At 26.8% G+C, this 16505-nt stretch overlaps 2 protein-coding genes across 2 annotated transcripts; one reads left to right on the top strand and one right to left on the bottom strand.

Moving 5' to 3' along the window:
- Window positions 1-745: 745 nt before the first annotated feature.
- Window positions 746-3663, top strand: Bm10782 (Uncharacterized protein; the record flags this gene model as incomplete). Its single annotated transcript, XM_043077325.1, has 6 exons — window positions 746-838; window positions 1148-1369; window positions 1920-2088; window positions 2386-2871; window positions 3076-3268; window positions 3444-3663. 6 exons carry the CDS (start codon window positions 746-748, stop codon window positions 3661-3663), a joined length of 1383 nt encoding a protein of 460 aa, XP_042933259.1.
- A 2157-nt stretch (window positions 3664-5820) lies between these two features.
- On the bottom strand, window positions 5821-13415 carry Bma-pros-1 (Homeobox protein ceh-26, putative; the record flags this gene model as incomplete). The annotated part of the gene is made up of 12 exons (XM_001897075.2): window positions 5821-6003; window positions 6413-6557; window positions 8532-8684; window positions 8857-8996; window positions 9199-9325; window positions 9459-9790; window positions 10176-10382; window positions 10574-10710; window positions 10907-11093; window positions 11262-11480; window positions 12361-12783; window positions 13047-13415. The coding sequence occupies 12 exons, from the start codon at window positions 13413-13415 to the stop codon at window positions 5821-5823; spliced, it is 2622 nt and encodes an 873-aa protein (XP_001897110.2).
- Window positions 13416-16505: the final 3090 nt, after the last annotated feature.

The raw sequence follows: 16505 nt of genomic DNA on the forward strand, positions 1-16505 counted from the left end.
GGTAATAAATTTTATCAGCCTACTTGTCATTCTAATCATAAGATGACAGAAGAAGAGTAATCTTGAAATTGTAATAACAATAACAACATTAATAATATTTATTACTGTAATTATTATTATTATTACTACAAGAAAGTTATAGGAACTTTTATCACCAACTGTCCATCGCAGATATTAATATGTGTTACTTACATATCAAATTTGCTTATCACATTTTCAGTTCATTATTCAGTTGCACCCAATCGCATTTATCAATAAATTATGCTTCCATGGCAACAGAAATGCCATCTATGGCTCTGTTATTTAGAAGAATGTCATCGTCTGAGGACAGAAGCCTATTTTGCTTCGAATTTTTCATCGAATCCATTGAAATGATATCAAATTCGACAAATGTTCGATCACTGGAAATCAAATTTAATGATTACGAATGGTTTACTATTTCACACGGATAGTTCATTTACTTTGATTTCATGAAAGATTTAATTTTGATTTCTTCATGATCAAAACTTGTTAAATTTCAAAAATTATTTGTCCAAAATATTTAAATTTCTTGCACTGTTATAGAGTGAAGTTTAACAATAAATATTAAAATTTTAATCTAAGCAAAATTCACATTAAATGAAACAAAAATCGATAAATCGATGTATCAATCCAAATACAGCATTTTACAAAACTATTTGTAGGATGTTGGAATAATATTGGTAAAAGATGTTACCTAATTAATGAGGCTAACTTTTTGAATCAAATGATCACCGGCAATCTTCGTGTTCGCGCGATCTGTAACGATCAGTCGATTTATTCATGTAATGTTAGCTTAGGGTCATTCTGTAGAACCAAAGTAAATCTTTTTTGTCATTTACTTTTTATTCACTTATATGAAAAAATTGTAAAAATTATACGATATGAATTATGTACAAAATTAAGTAAAATGTGATATGAATGGAGAAAATTCCCAAATTTTCTTAAATATGTCAAAATAACTTATCAATTTTTGTTTTGTTCAAAAAATATTCTGCAATAAAATTACACTTAACAATTCTTTTCCTGTATATCAATATATTTAAAAATTATTAAATTAAATTTTTAGCACTATTGAAAAGAAATCACATCTATTTTATTCAAATTTCATTTGCTCAGTTATTTTAAGGATACGGCAAACTGCAAAGGAATTATGAAGTTATATCTATTGGATAATTCATCAAAGAATTTGCATGTGCATGTTGCAATGCGTATTTTTAACGTAGATCGCATCCATCCCACAGTTTTTCACCGTAGTGTTCTTGCTGTTAACAGGAATACTCAAACGGACTGGTGCCGGATGAATCGACAGGTTCAAATGAGTGTGACAATGCGACACGTTGCGATACAAGTAAAAAATTTTTAAAAAAAATTCGTTTGTTTTTTATTATATAAATTATAAGTGAACGCAATAAAAATGGAAATCAAAACAATTTGAATTTCATTATAACAGAAATGAAATTCGATAATGAAAATGTTCAATATAATTCGCATATTGTTGTTTATTAATTGGATGCAAATTTTGACAACAATTAATTTTCATTAAGTCAAAAATAATTACTACCAATTTAAAAAGTAGTACCATATAGAGAATGCATAGATTTCATTGCATAAATATTGTTGACACACTCATTTGAAATGGAAATTTCATAATTTATTTGTTCAATTGAGAGATGCAATAAGTCAAAGCTTTTAGTGTTTTAATTAACTAATTTTTATTTTGAAAAGTTAATGAGGAACCTGTTATAAATTTATCAGTGCATTAGTGCATTATTAGAAATAACTGCAGTTATTATTAGTCTTGATTTAATTATAGAATAAATTGCCTTCTAATTTTTTTTTTTTTTTTTTGCTTATTTCTAATTATTTTCCACTTTTCGACGAAAGATCAGAAATTGAAGAACAAGAAGACACAGGTAAAGGAAAAGGCAAAACATGTCACAATGAAGGATGCAGCTGTTCAACTTTCTAAAAGAATTTCTCGGCAACAGTTGACAGAAATAATTGCTGAAATAATTAGCCATGCTTTGGCTGTCAACGAAAAGAACCGACAATTAGGAAAACATTCTGGTATATCTTAGTAATAGTATTTTTATTCGTTAAGCTGTAAAACAACAATAATAGCAACAGTAGTGATGAAAATAATAATTAATAATAATAGTAATAATATAATAACATTATTAGAATAATAATAATAAGAGTAATAATAACAAAGGTCTAATTATAATCATTTTTAGTTCATAATGTTTTTAAATCTAATTCTTAACGATTTACCTAATTTTATTCCATTTGTTTTAGTAATATGCTTTATTTGTTTAGTAATCTATTAATGTTTTGTTGAAATTTATTTTTGCCAATCAATTTGAGGCAATAAGCTATCAGTTGCTGGTGAGAATTCAAATCAATTCAGTAGTCCATCTAGAAAGCGAAATAATCTATCGAAGAAACCAATGAAGAAAAGTACGGAGTGCTTCAATAAAGCTAAATGTCAAAGGTTACCTATGAAATTGCCTAATTTAATCGATGATTGTCCAAAATTGAATATAGAAAGATTTTGCAACAAGCCAAGAATTACGAATGGATCAAATAAATCTCGAAGTCACTGTTATGCAAATATTTTCTGTAATCGATCAAATAGTTATAATTCTATTTGTCAGCAACAACTGTTACGTAAATTAGATCAGTTAATTACTAAACAAATAATGCAACAAAAGATGCATGCGAAAAAATCTAATAAACTGAGCGATGCATCCAAAAATTCGAAGCAGAAAATGGAACGATTGTGTCAAATGTCCGCTATTCCATCACATCGATCAGATAAACGATCGATCAGTGCCAGATTATCATTTATAAGTTCGTTATGTTTCTGTTTTTTAATGCAATTATTTTCTGTCCAGCTATTATTGTCATCTCATTACTGAAAATATTTCTTTCTCTACTAAACTTATTATTTTCAATTTTTTTTTTCTGGGAATTGTAGTTTTGAATTTTGTAAACAAATTTTAGGATTGAAAAGAAGCAAAATCTGTTGTATTAATAAATTTTATTTATTTTTAGACAAAAATATTTCTAACGTTTCAATGTTAAATAATTGTGGGTCTTTAACAAAATCAACAAATCAAAATTTAATACAAAAATCGATTAACAACAAAAGCAGTGACAAAAATAGCAATTGCTCTAATCCGAAAGCAACTATAAGTGAATATAATTCCGGTTCAACTGCAAGACAATCAATTGGAAAATTAAAAAAGTAAGTAAATTCATCAAGTTTTACTTCTTCAATTTTTTAAAAAGAAGTTATAAATTTTTAATTTAATATACCCAATTCAGTATTATTTTTTGTTTGTTTTGAATTCTTATTTTTAATAGCAGTTTAATCACAGCAAATTGGTATGTATCAAAATTTTTTTCTCTTGTAACTACAGAAATTTGACAACCGAAAGACGGAGAAATTCTAGCCATGCAATCAAAAGTGAAAGTAATCCGGAAACATTATCAGATATCAGTAGTGATATTGATTATAACGATGAAAACAGCAATGCTGAAAACGATAATGGGAAGAGTTCGACAGCTCGAACAGTCAGCAGTGAATTTTCAAATTCAAATGAAATTTCGCCAATTACTGAACTTCATTCTATCAAATGATTTTCACTTTTCCAAAAGATTTCAAAAAAAAAAATTAAACTTAAAATTTACTCATTTTCAATACGTTTGTAAACAGTTTTTTTTTTTTCATCTGTACTTTCTATGTGGTAATTACTTCACTAATTTCATTTTTTTTTTTTAATTTCTTTCTTTTATTTTTTATTAAATATTTCTCATTTAATTTTTGTTTTAATTGAAATTATTACCATTGCTTTTTGCTTTCTTTCTTTGCAACAGACTCTGTTCTTTCTTTTTTAATATAAAATAGCTTTTTGCTATCAAACAGAACAAAATTATGCACAACTTAGGCTAGTTTTTATTAATTACACAAAGATTATTATTGTTATTATTATTATTGCTCTCCCTAGTTGGTTCAATAATTTGAGGTGCTAGAAATTAATAACAGGATAAATATGATAAAATAATTGGATAAAGTAATTGAAAATATGAATCGTTTTTCTGGAGTGAATGAGTGTATACGCCTGTATGTGGTTTACCGGTATTAGATCATACTATCACAGTTTGTGATCTTTCAAATGATAATTTAATGTTTGATCATGATTTTGATATGGTCGACTTCAAGAAAAAATATAGGGAAATTTATCGGTAATTATTTCTTTGTATTCCTTTTTCCAAAATGATAATTTTGTGGTTGATAAATTAGATTAACGGTCATGGAAAATTGAACGGTTTCTGATAAACAATTTGAGCTTAATAAATAACGTGAATATAATTTAAGTAAAGATTAAAAATCAAAAAATTTTTAATCCATGATAAAAAACAACTAATAATAAAATTTTTGATACTGGAGTATTCTTTTTCTTGCCCAAAATAAAATATCATTGATAATTTTCTTTTTATTAATTAAGCATTTTCTCTTCCTTTTTTTTTAAAAAAAAAAAAAAAAAAAAACAAATATAAAACCAAAATTTTCATGGCAGAAAACATAAGGAAGATATTAGTCGATTTATCTATATATTTAAGATAAATTTTTCCAGCAAATTCTCAGATAATTTGCAGATTAATTCTCAATTTTCAATCAAATTTCGAAATATCCTATTTTACTTCATAAAGTAAGTGGCCGTTTTGTTTCGCTTCAATAAATTCTTAAATGCTTGAAAATGAAAGAAAGAAATAGGTCTAGGAAATATAGAAAAGCAAAGAAATATTATAATTTTATGCTACGATATAGAAGTGAGACATATTATTATTACTTTATGAATGGCACAATCCATCATTCAATTCGTTTCCTTCTTCTTCAATAAATACCATTCATTGTTTGTGTTCAATTATTCTTCCTTTATGCTTCGATCAGTTTAATTTATTTCAGGGAAAATCCGTTCCGTTGAAAATAGTAAAGATGACCGGAATTTTAATTGAAATTTTCATATTATATACTTACGCACATGCACACACACACACACTTATACACACATCTATACACATACACATACACACACACAACATGCACACACGTATATGAAATCATTCCGTTTGGTAAAGTCAAAATCATTTACTAAATGAAAATGATTGAAAGAAAGATTTTGAACAAGAAAAAAGAAAAAAAGTTAGAATGTTTCATCGTTTAAACAAAGAAAATTTCCCTAAAAAAAAAGTACATAATTATATATATATGGGTGAAATCCTTTGTAAAGAGTTAAGATGGAGAAAGAGTAATAAGGGGTGTAGGAGAAAAAGAAAGGAATTGAAAATGATTTAATCAACTTAAGCAAATTTTAATTTAAGTAACTTAAAGATTCACAAATTAAAAAGTTTTCCAGTCATGCAGCATTTAAATTATTGATCTTGATAGTATAATGGCATATGATTTTTTCAAAATTTATTGTTGTTGTTCAAAAAAAAAAAAAAAAAACGAAAAAAAAACTAGAATGTTTATGCATTTATCAATTTACACACTTGTAAGTTAAATATTATTCCAGCAGATTCCCAAAAGAGACTTTTTTTTATTTGACAAGCTTTGCAAAATTTAAAAAAATAAAAATCCAAGTTCAATTTTGCTTTTTTCTTCAAATTTATACAAAAAAAAAAAAAAAATTGCAAATAATATAAATTGAAATAAAAATTAAAAAGCAACCGCAAAATAAAATGAAACATTTTGTTAGTTAAGGAAGCATTTGGAGAGACAAAAATTCTTTCTTAGCCCTCCAAACGTTCTAGAAAATTAGGATCCTTAAAATATTCCGGAATTGGATCATCCATTCGGTTAATTACTTTATAAATTGTCTTTTTCCAAGATGGCTCCGCATCACGTCCACTTTGTACAGCACAAAAAAATTCACGTAATGTTTCTTGTATTACCAATGATAGCCGTTCTGGTGGCTGCAAATTAATAAATTCTATTAAAATTTATTGAAATGTAAGGGCAATAATTGAATATTCGAGACTTACCAAATGTATCATCTTTTTTTCTGTTTTGTTGTTAAGATTTCGTTTCAATTTTTTAAACCTTTTTTTTGAAAAAAAAAAGAAAATGGTGTAAACACACTAAAATTTTTCTAACAAATAATTTTGCATAAACTTAAAAAGCATAAATTTATGGCTAAAAACATTAATAGTAACTTTGTGCAATTTTTTTCTGGTAAAAGAATTATCGTAAAATCGCACACTAGTAAAAATCCTTCCTCCTTGTTAAAATCAATGAGCTATCATACTTAATTAACCAAATATGATATTTTTCTTACTTAATATGATACTTTTCTTACTCAAAAATATTTTCCAACTAATTAACCTGAATATGGTTATTACGATTATAGTGCTGATTGAGACTTTTATAAATTTCCGATTCTGGTGTAACAATAATATCATCCTTATTCTTGATCCCTTCAGCTAGATAATTCCTTGCGTATTTATCCATTTGATTATAAAAAAATTCCCTGCAAGAAAAAATTTAAAAAAAAAAAAAAAAAAAAAAAAACAGAAATAATAATTAATAAACAGACAGAATAATACAATAATTTTCATTCAGTTATTTCGCTTTTTCAAATTTAGACCTATTAATGGTTAAGTGAACACTGATGAAAAGAGCGGAGAAATTAAGTGTACTATAATAATGATTGATAGTAAATAGCAAAATGTATGAATTTCAGTTTAATGTAAAATTATTTTCAGATTATCTAATTGCTTACTTTCAAGTTAAGGCAAAAGAAAAAAAATACAAAAATAGAAGAAAATATTTTAATATGAATAATAAAAAAAATTTTAGAAGAATTACCAAATATTGAAGTAAAAAGAAGTACAAAAGTATTAAACAATATTGGGAAAAAATGATAAAAAGAAAGACACAGAAAATGAGATTAAAGGTAAAATTAAAATTTATGTCAAATTTTCATATTATTGCAGTAATTAAATAAATAAAATTTTTGCATTTTATTTTTACAAAAGTTATTGAAAATTTGATTTCAAAAGAGAAAAAAATCAAAGTTACAGTAATCCATTAGAATTATAAACAGTTAAATAAGCTCTCTCAAATGTATTAGGGTAAGAGAAAGGAGGTTGATGACCTGATACGACCTCATCATCATCATCATCCCATTTCACCATTATTATCAAATCGTTATCCTGCCTTTCTTTTCTTTTCCTTCCATCATCATCTCATCACCTCATCATCATCAATTATATGATAATCAAGTGTCAAATTACATTTCGAGGCAAATGGGACAATTTAAACAAACATATTCGTCGTTGATCCTAACGGATGAGGACGAACGCGCCAATTATTTGTTTATAAAATAGTAACCGGTTTTAGATGACCTTACATTTTTTTTTTTTCTTTCCTTTCTCATCAATATTTCGTCAATTTTCCCTCTTAACTTATGAAAAGCACCTGTTTCTATTATCGTACACCTGTCCTTTCGACTCTCAAGTATATTATATACTCAGATAAACAAATAAATAATGAATAAGTAATATACATACTTACAGTATTGCTTCGTCATTTTTTTTCTGTAAAGATAGAATTTATCAGTAAATGAATATTTGATCTTACTATCGCAATAGATACATCATAAAAATACTCAAATGAATTAAGTGGGCAGTATTTGTAAACAATGATATGTATATCTTCTCATTAATAATTATATAGAAATGATAAACGAAAACAGAAAAAAGAATAACAAAAATTAATCATTTCTAACTGAATAAGTGTCTGGTTAAAAGGTAAAAGTTTATAAAAATAAATTGATAATTGTACATCTAATTAATCAAAATAATGATATATGTTAAAGTACTGCTATATAAATAATGATTGTGGTCAAATTTTAGGAAAAAATGACAAAATGTCAAAGTGTAAAATAAGAAATGAGAATATCACTAAAGTAAAATCGTAGAGTAATATCATTTTTGATTTGATTATAATTTATTTTGCATATACAACAATTGTTCTTCATCTTTATCGTTTACATGTCTTTGATAGATTTAATCCTTCATTTTGTTGACTTATTAAAATGGTATTTTTTAATCTAAATTCTAAAAATTAAGCAAACACATCCAACATAATAAGAATTTATCATTTAACATCATTTCAATAGCTAAAATTTTCGATAAAAAATTTTGCTAAAAATATTCATGAATTAGCAAATGATAAGAAAATTGATGACAAAGCAAAAATTGAAATCTTATACGATTGACGAAATAGATATAACTAGATGACTGTTAGTTAAAAAAAAGAAAAAAACGAAAGCTCAGTTGAAAAACTATTCATCTTTGTTTTTTCATCTTTACAAATTTGATATTTTGAAACGAAAGAAAAGGAAAAAAGGATTTTACAAAAAATTTATCAATTAACTAAAAAGCTTGTGATTAAAATTCGCATTTTATTTAATCTAATGATGAATAATAACGTAACGAACCGGAAATTCGAAAACCATTTAACCAATTGTGCGGTGTTATTTTTATTAAAACGAATATCCGGAAAATACGACTTCAATAAAGCTGAATTCGGATAACGTGTATAAAAAAACATTAGTTTTGCCTTACGTAGATGCATCGGTGTTAAAGTTGAACTAAAAATTTGTGCATTTTTTGTTTGCATTTTTGAAGCTGAATTTTAATCAATTTATTAAAAAGTCAATTTAATGGACTAATTAATTTAATTACTCAATCAGTTTAATGAATTTTGCAAGAAGAACAGAAGTTTTACTGCTTTACTTTAATAGATATTGGCGTCAAACAAACCTTCCACCGATACTTCCATCATATGGTCCACAATCGCTTGCATCATCCGAATTGATCGGACTATCCCGATCATCAGCAGCAAATGTACCACCACCGTATAATGGATGACCAACCATTGTTGGTGGAAAATATGATGATAGCTGAAAGGGATCTGCATGTTTGAAAGATTATAATAGTTATATACTCTAAAAAAGAGTAAATTAATGGATTGATAATTAATAAAAAATAATGCAAACAATTAAAATAATAAATTGTGTAGTCTTAAAACTGTCTTTCCGTCTTTTTTTTTTTTTTTTTTTAAATATTAAGTTTTCAAAAAATAAGTAAAAAAATGTATGTTACTTGTGGTGAGGATCGGGCGCTATTTGGAAGTGAGGATACTTCACGATTAGCAGCAGCTATTGGTTGAATTTTGTTGATCCGTGATGAATCTGTCACTTTGGATCGTTTCTTTCGTGGCGCAAATGAACTACAAAATATTTAGAAAATTTTAATAAAAAATATAAAGCTTTTTTCTCCCAATTCTCTTATAAGTGAAAATAAATTTACTAAAATTCTTGGGAAAAGAATTGAAATTTTAAAGGCGAAACATATATTCGCACCTCAAATCATCTATTTTGCGAAAAGCTGCAGTGGCTGGTGATGCTGCTTTCAAGTGTGGTACAAACGGATTGAAAGTTGTGCGAGGAGCGGAAGCAGCTGGAAAAATACCGGGCGGATGATGTGATGGTGGCGGTAATGGTAGGCTATTTTGTATAAAGGGATTCGGAAAAGGACCAGATTGACCGTTAAAAGAATGATACAGAGGATGGAAGAGGAATGGATTTCGATTAACAACAACAGCTGCTGCTTGTTCACGTTGCTGCTCCACAAGTGCCGCAGTTGTACGTTGCGCGCTGATCGCTGCTTCTGCAGCTATGAATTCAGCTATTATCTGAAATTAATTCTTTAAAATCAGTCTATGTGCAAATTTCGTTGTTATGATGCACGCAAAGGGAATGATAAATGGTCATGTGATAGATGACGTACTAAAAACTAAAAGTTTCAGCGATTGTTAGCTAATGCTGCGAATTAAATATGGCATATCATGCTTACTTCTAAGTCTTCCACTAATAACTATACAACCGTTTAGATTTAACTCCAAATACCTAATTAATCTTACAGAAATGAAGAAATCCTTTAACTGTACGTTAAATCTAATAATAATCTAATTCAGAATGTTACTTCACATCACTTTTTACCTAATTTTTTAGCTGCGTTATTCTAATTAAAATGAAATTTTAAATGATACTTAACAAATTACAATAGTATTGCAATACCTTATCAACGCTACTATTTAATCCACTGATAAGTTCTTGTTTTAATGACTGTGCTAATTTAGCATAATCCCGCTGAATTTGTTGTTGTATCAGTTGAATTTGCGCTCGTTTTTGCTCTTCATCATTTGCGCCCAATAATTTCTTCTGTTGTTCAATCCAGTTCGAATAAATTCGTTTTTGTATATCAATCATTTCTTGTATCCTGTTCTGTAAACAAAAATATTGAAGAGAATAAAGCAAAATGAGAAAAAAAGCAAATAAATAAAGCAGTATTTAAGATATCTAAGAAAAACAAAAATTATTGAAATTATTCAAAAGCCATGCAACAACTACTAGGTGTTCATCAATTACGATTACAATTTTTTGTCAACTAATTCCATTATAAATTAAGTATATACCTGTGGGTGAATATTGGCAGCTAAACTAGCAGCTAAAATATTTTTCGGTGTTTCATTAGCCATTTTTCTTTCAGGTGATTTTTCGATATTTGCTTTATTTACTGTCTTATTATCTTCCATCACATCCTCATTTTGTTCTAAAAATGACTAAAAATGTAAGTACCAAATTAAATTTTTTTGGAAATTTTACACTATTATTAAAGCACTTGGAAAAATTCCAGATTTATTAAAGCAATTGGAAAAAATCGATATTTTATTTTTGTAATACTTTTAAAATAATTTAAAAATTTTAGAGAAAGCTTAAAAAAAGAATAGGTAATAATAAGAACAAACCAATTTGAGGATTGCATTCATCATCGATATCAATCGGTTGTCGTTGCGGTGCAGCACTTTTACGTCTTGATGAACTACTGCTACCACTGTTACCACCGTTACCGCCACCACCAACACCACCGCCACCACCACCACCGGTAAATGATGCGCTTGGAGTTGGGCTTGTCTCACTCATACTATTTTCTTCCTATTGTAATAAATAGTGATTAGTAATAAATTAATGTTATTGTTACCAACAATTTTTGTCGTCTTTTTTTAATAATTTGCTCATCTTATTTCTTATTAAAAATATTTTCATAATTCCGGTGAATTAGTAAACACAACTGATCAATAAGTGGCTTAAAATCAAACCAACTTTTAGATATGATGTATCATCATCATCATCATCGCCATCATCATCATCATCGTCATTATCATCAGCAGCATTTAACCCAAATGGTTGCTCATCAGTAGTCATTGTAATTGTTTCATCATCATCATTAGCTGGATTAATGATTGTAGCTAACGCTTCATTCTTATAATCGTTAGCTTTAACATCATTATTTACATGTGACATCGTTGATGTTAACAATTCCTGAAATATACCAAAATATTGAAACAATGAGTTGTAAAGTGATACATTTTAATAGTCAAATAATTCAAATTCACCATGTTGCTTTCATTTTATTTTATAATAAAAACAAAAAAAGAAAAAATAATGTTACAATAAATTTTAATTAGAAAAAATTATTTGCTTAATAAATGAATGAAAATTTAAACAAACAATGGTAAAACATAAAATTTTTAAATGTGAAAAATGACTTTTTTAACAAATATAAGGCAAATTAATATTATGAAAGGCATTTACAAAGATAAAAACTTAATTTTTTGAGCGAATTAAACAGTTAGGAGAAAAAGGAAAAAAACCTAAAATTTGAAAGTGAAGCATAAACAATAAAGGTGAAACTCCACCTTTCGCTTTCTTCTATCCAATCATTAATGAGAAATGAAATATAACAAAAAAATAAAATAAAAGTAATAATAAATCCCGCATGAAAGAAGTTGTTTACAAAAATATTACAGAAAAAAAAAACAGATTTTGCGTTTAATCTGAAATGTGTATTATGGTTCCCTGTTATTGTTGTTAAATCTTTGTCTACGGTATGATAAGAATAAGGTTATTGTTTTCTAAATTTTATATTTACATAAAAAATGAAGGAGAAAAAATAAAAGTTAAATGGGCGAAGTAAATCACAGTAAATTGATAAAAAAAATGTCAAGAGCAAGTAAACTAATGAATCAATAAAAATGATTTTGCAAAAAAAGCGAAAAAAGTAATTAAAACAAAAAAAGAAAAAAAGAATAATTAAGTGTAAACAAAAGAAATAAAAAACAATGCTAATTAAAATAATAAGATTGATTTTTCTGAAAAAAATAGCAACAGGAATGATAATAATAATAATTCTCAATGTTACCTGATGTTCATTATTGTTAATGTTTTGTTGTTGACTAAGATTTTGGACAAAATCATCTGTATCACTAATTTGCTCCATGATATTAAACGATGATTCAAATCTTTGCTGCCTTGTTGTAATAGGAGCAGTTGTTGTTGTTGTTGTTGCCGCTATTGCTGCTGCTGTTGTTGTTGTTATCGTAGTCGTTATCCAAGGGAATATACTGCTTAAGGCAACATTGACGTTGTTATTTTGAGTTGTTACTGTTGTTGCTGTTGTTGTATATGCAATACTATTATTGTTATTATTATTATTATTATTATTCTTTCTAATAACATTGCTGAGCTGCAAATCATTCGCATATCGTTGCTGTTGTTGTTGATGATGTTGTTGTTGGTGCTGTTGTTGTTGTTGGTGCTGTTGGAGCATCGGTATGCGTGTTGCCTATAAGATTTACTGGACAATAAAATTTGTTTTTTTTTTCTAGTAATACAAAATGTTATTGTATTACCAAATTTGTAACATAAAATTTCTATTATATTTCAGCAAATACAGTATGAAAGCAGAAATATTGATTAGTTTTACTATTGTCTGAGATTGTGTCTTGTAAAAAATTCAAACATCTCATAAACCTTACCTGTATTTTTACTATCATTTCCTCTCTCTGAACTTAAAAAATGATGAAAGTAATTTTTTTTTTATTGTACCTGATAAGGATTACGTGGTTCACCGGCGTCAACACGTTGTCGTTGTCGTTTCAGTTTAATACGTTGTTGCGGTGATGTACCACTATTACTGTTATTGTTGTAGTTGCTGTTATTATTGCTGTAGCTATTAATAGCGGTAGTGGTCGATGATGATTGATGATACTGTTGTTGAAATGGATGATAGTGATGACGATGAAGATAATGTTGTTGTTGTTGCTGTTGTTGTTGTTGTTGTTGTTGTTGATGTTGTTGATGTTGCTGCTGTTGAGTTAATTGAGTAAACAATGGAAAGTTCGAAATTTGATGAGTAACAAATGCTGATGATGATGACCTGTTTAATGCTTGAGGTAGTGTTTCCCCCGAGGACATCAACTGATGCTTTTCCTGGCGTTGTTTCTTTTTCTTAAAGGAATAATAATATTTCACACTAGCTTGGTTAGTTTAACAATTCGTTTTCGCAACTTTCACTTCCTAGAAAAAAGTGAAAAAATTGAAAGAATAGAAGTTAATAAAACAGCAAATTTAAATTAATTAATCATAGCAGTACCCTTCTTCATTACTTCACTAATAAACAATACTATCATCATTAATTTACCTTAAGTTTATGTATTTGTCTACTTGTCTCACTTACTTATTTTTTGCTTTTCCCCTTTATCTAGCTGATCTGTTTTTGCTTGCATTTAAGAATTTATCAATAATGACGAAGATGCTAGTGAATTGGGATAGATTGCTCTTTGCATGTAGAATAATAATGTTCAATAAACACAAACTAAAGCATGATGAGAATTTAGGAATTAGTAAAAAAGATTGAATAATTCGTTTTTAACGGAAGCAAACGAGAAAAGAAAGAAAGTTATGCTATTTGGTGTTCTGATATGATTTGGATAAATAAAAACGAGAGAAAACATCGATAAATATTTGATTTTCATTAAACAATCAAAAACAAAAACGAAGTAAAAAAAGGAATAAAATTAAGCAAAAGAAAAAATAAAAATTTACTTAAACGGAAAAATTTAACATTATTCTAATATTAAAAAACATTTGGACTAAAATTTTCTTCCTCTTGAATTAAAATTTGCTTTTTTTTTAAAAAAAAAAAAACTTCAATTCATTATTTTGATTTTTTGCATTATATTTTTTATTTTTCTCGCTTCTTATTTTCATGTGTTTTTTTTTTGTTTTTCATTTGATAAAAATTATAAAAAAATCTAAATAAACATAAAAATGTCCAAAAATGCCTTTTTGCATGTTGAAATAATAGCTTTGCGCAATCTAAGCAACTTAAGCAACTGACTTGCATTAGTTTTTTTAAAAGAAAAAACGAAATGGTTTGTAATTATTGGAATATTTATATGTCAGCAATTATTTATCCTTCTTTTTATTATTATTTGGCTATGAATTTACTTGGCAAATTTTCTTATCTTTGGTTAGATAAAATTAAACAATTTACCAAACGATATATATATTCTTTTTTTTTTTCTTAAATTTGATTTATTGGTATTATATTTTGATTCAATATTGTATTATGTCCTCATTCCTAATATTATACGAAGAAAAATAATCAAAGAAAATTTTCAAAAAAAAAAAAACTCGAAATAGAAATATTGCAACATGCAGTACCGTAACGAATGTACTGTAACAGATGAACTGGAACTACAAAAATCAAAGGTTAAATTTGCATATTAATAAATATTATTGTTAAACAATTACCAGTAAATATTTGCTCAAATAGCATGAGAGAAAAGAAGTTTTCATAATAAACAGATATTAAAATTTCCAAATGCTTAGTAATCATCGGTCATATTCGTTTTATTTTTCCATTTAAAATATAAAACAAAATTCTTAACCAAAAAAAAACTTGTTTCACCAAATTATTTCAAACTGACAGTAGTATTTACATTTACATCAAATATAGTAGTACAAAAAATAAATGAATAAAAAATAAAATGAAATAAAACAAAAACAGAAAAAGAATAAGAAAATATCATTTTTTAACCAAATAATTTTTGTTTCGCATTAATCCATTAATTACTTTAAATTAAATTATTGTTAAACAGGAATTTTGCAATAGAAATGCAGTACTTCTATTCTATTAACATCAGAAAATTAAAAAAAATTATGAAATGAAATGTATCAAGTAATTTCAAACATTATTTTTTAATTAAATTATATTATATTCTGTCCGAGGTTAATTCTTAAGCATCAAATCTCAACATACTCATACATTTATATACGTAATACTATCACCACTACTCACTCTTCTGAGGTACTTCATAACTTGAACTAATCTTCCTTAATTTGCATATCATCTACGAAATGGTGTCACCGATACTTCCATACATGCATGTGTGTGACGAAAGAAGAGAAAATACAAAGAGACAGACGGAGAGGGACATGCATGTATTAATATAAGCAATACAAATAGGTAGGCCACCTGTATAAACGAAATAGGTAGAGAGTGAAATAGATGGGAAAAGATTGACTGAGTAGAAGGAATATAATAAGTATATGGTGACATATGTAGTTGACAAAAATTGAAAAGAGAGGAAAGTGGTAGATGAGGATTGGATAGATAGTTGGAAGAAAGAATGGAATGATTTCTGAAGTGTATCATAATCCATCATTTGATGATGGAATAGAAGTGGGAGATTGCGATTGAAAATGGATACTTTACTAAAAATTTCAATACAATAGCATTTAATCATCATCTCTTTTTCTTTTCTTTTTTTTTTCTTCATCTTTAATTCTCATCGTTTTCATTAAATATCCAAATATTTCGTCGTTCCTTGCAAAATTCACTTCAATCATTTTTATATTTGTATTATTTATTGATGAATTATAAAAAAAAGGATGGGTATGATAAAGTAATTATTGCTTAATTGATGTTTTGTGCTAATGAGTGAAAAAAATGGGAGAGAAAAAATAGATAGTGTTTGAAGCAAATAATTATAGTAAATGGATGTAATCAAAAATTTTGAACATTTAAAGTTGAAATTCGGTTTAATTCAAATAAAATGCAATTTCAAAAATTTTTTCCAATTTAAGATTAATGAATGTTGTGAAATGATAAAAACAAGAAATGGTGAAGGAACAAGAAAAAGTGTAATCAGAATTCTAAGATAGTTTCAAAAATTTCAAATCTTGAATATTTTACAGACAATTTATGCGGTTATAACTTCGCATAAATCAATATTATATGGAAACATTTTTTATATGAAAGCATCTAGGAAAGTGTTTTGTTGTATTTTGAAATATAATTATTGGCTTAAGGCTAATTTGAAATAAATTCTAGTTCAACTAAATTTAAAATTTTTGTTACTCCTTTAGAATTTGATCGTTTACATATGATTTAATAAATCGTTATCGTTTCTGTCCAATTAAATGATAACTTTGAAATAAATAATTAAAATAGTTCAAAAATTAATGTTAATTATAAAAATTTCCTAGCAACCATACTCT

This window comes from Brugia malayi (genome assembly GCF_000002995.4).
Source record: "Brugia malayi strain FR3 genome assembly, contig: Bm_v4_Chr1_scaffold_001, whole genome shotgun sequence".
NCBI classification, from domain to species: Eukaryota; Metazoa; Nematoda; class Chromadorea; order Rhabditida; family Onchocercidae; genus Brugia; species Brugia malayi.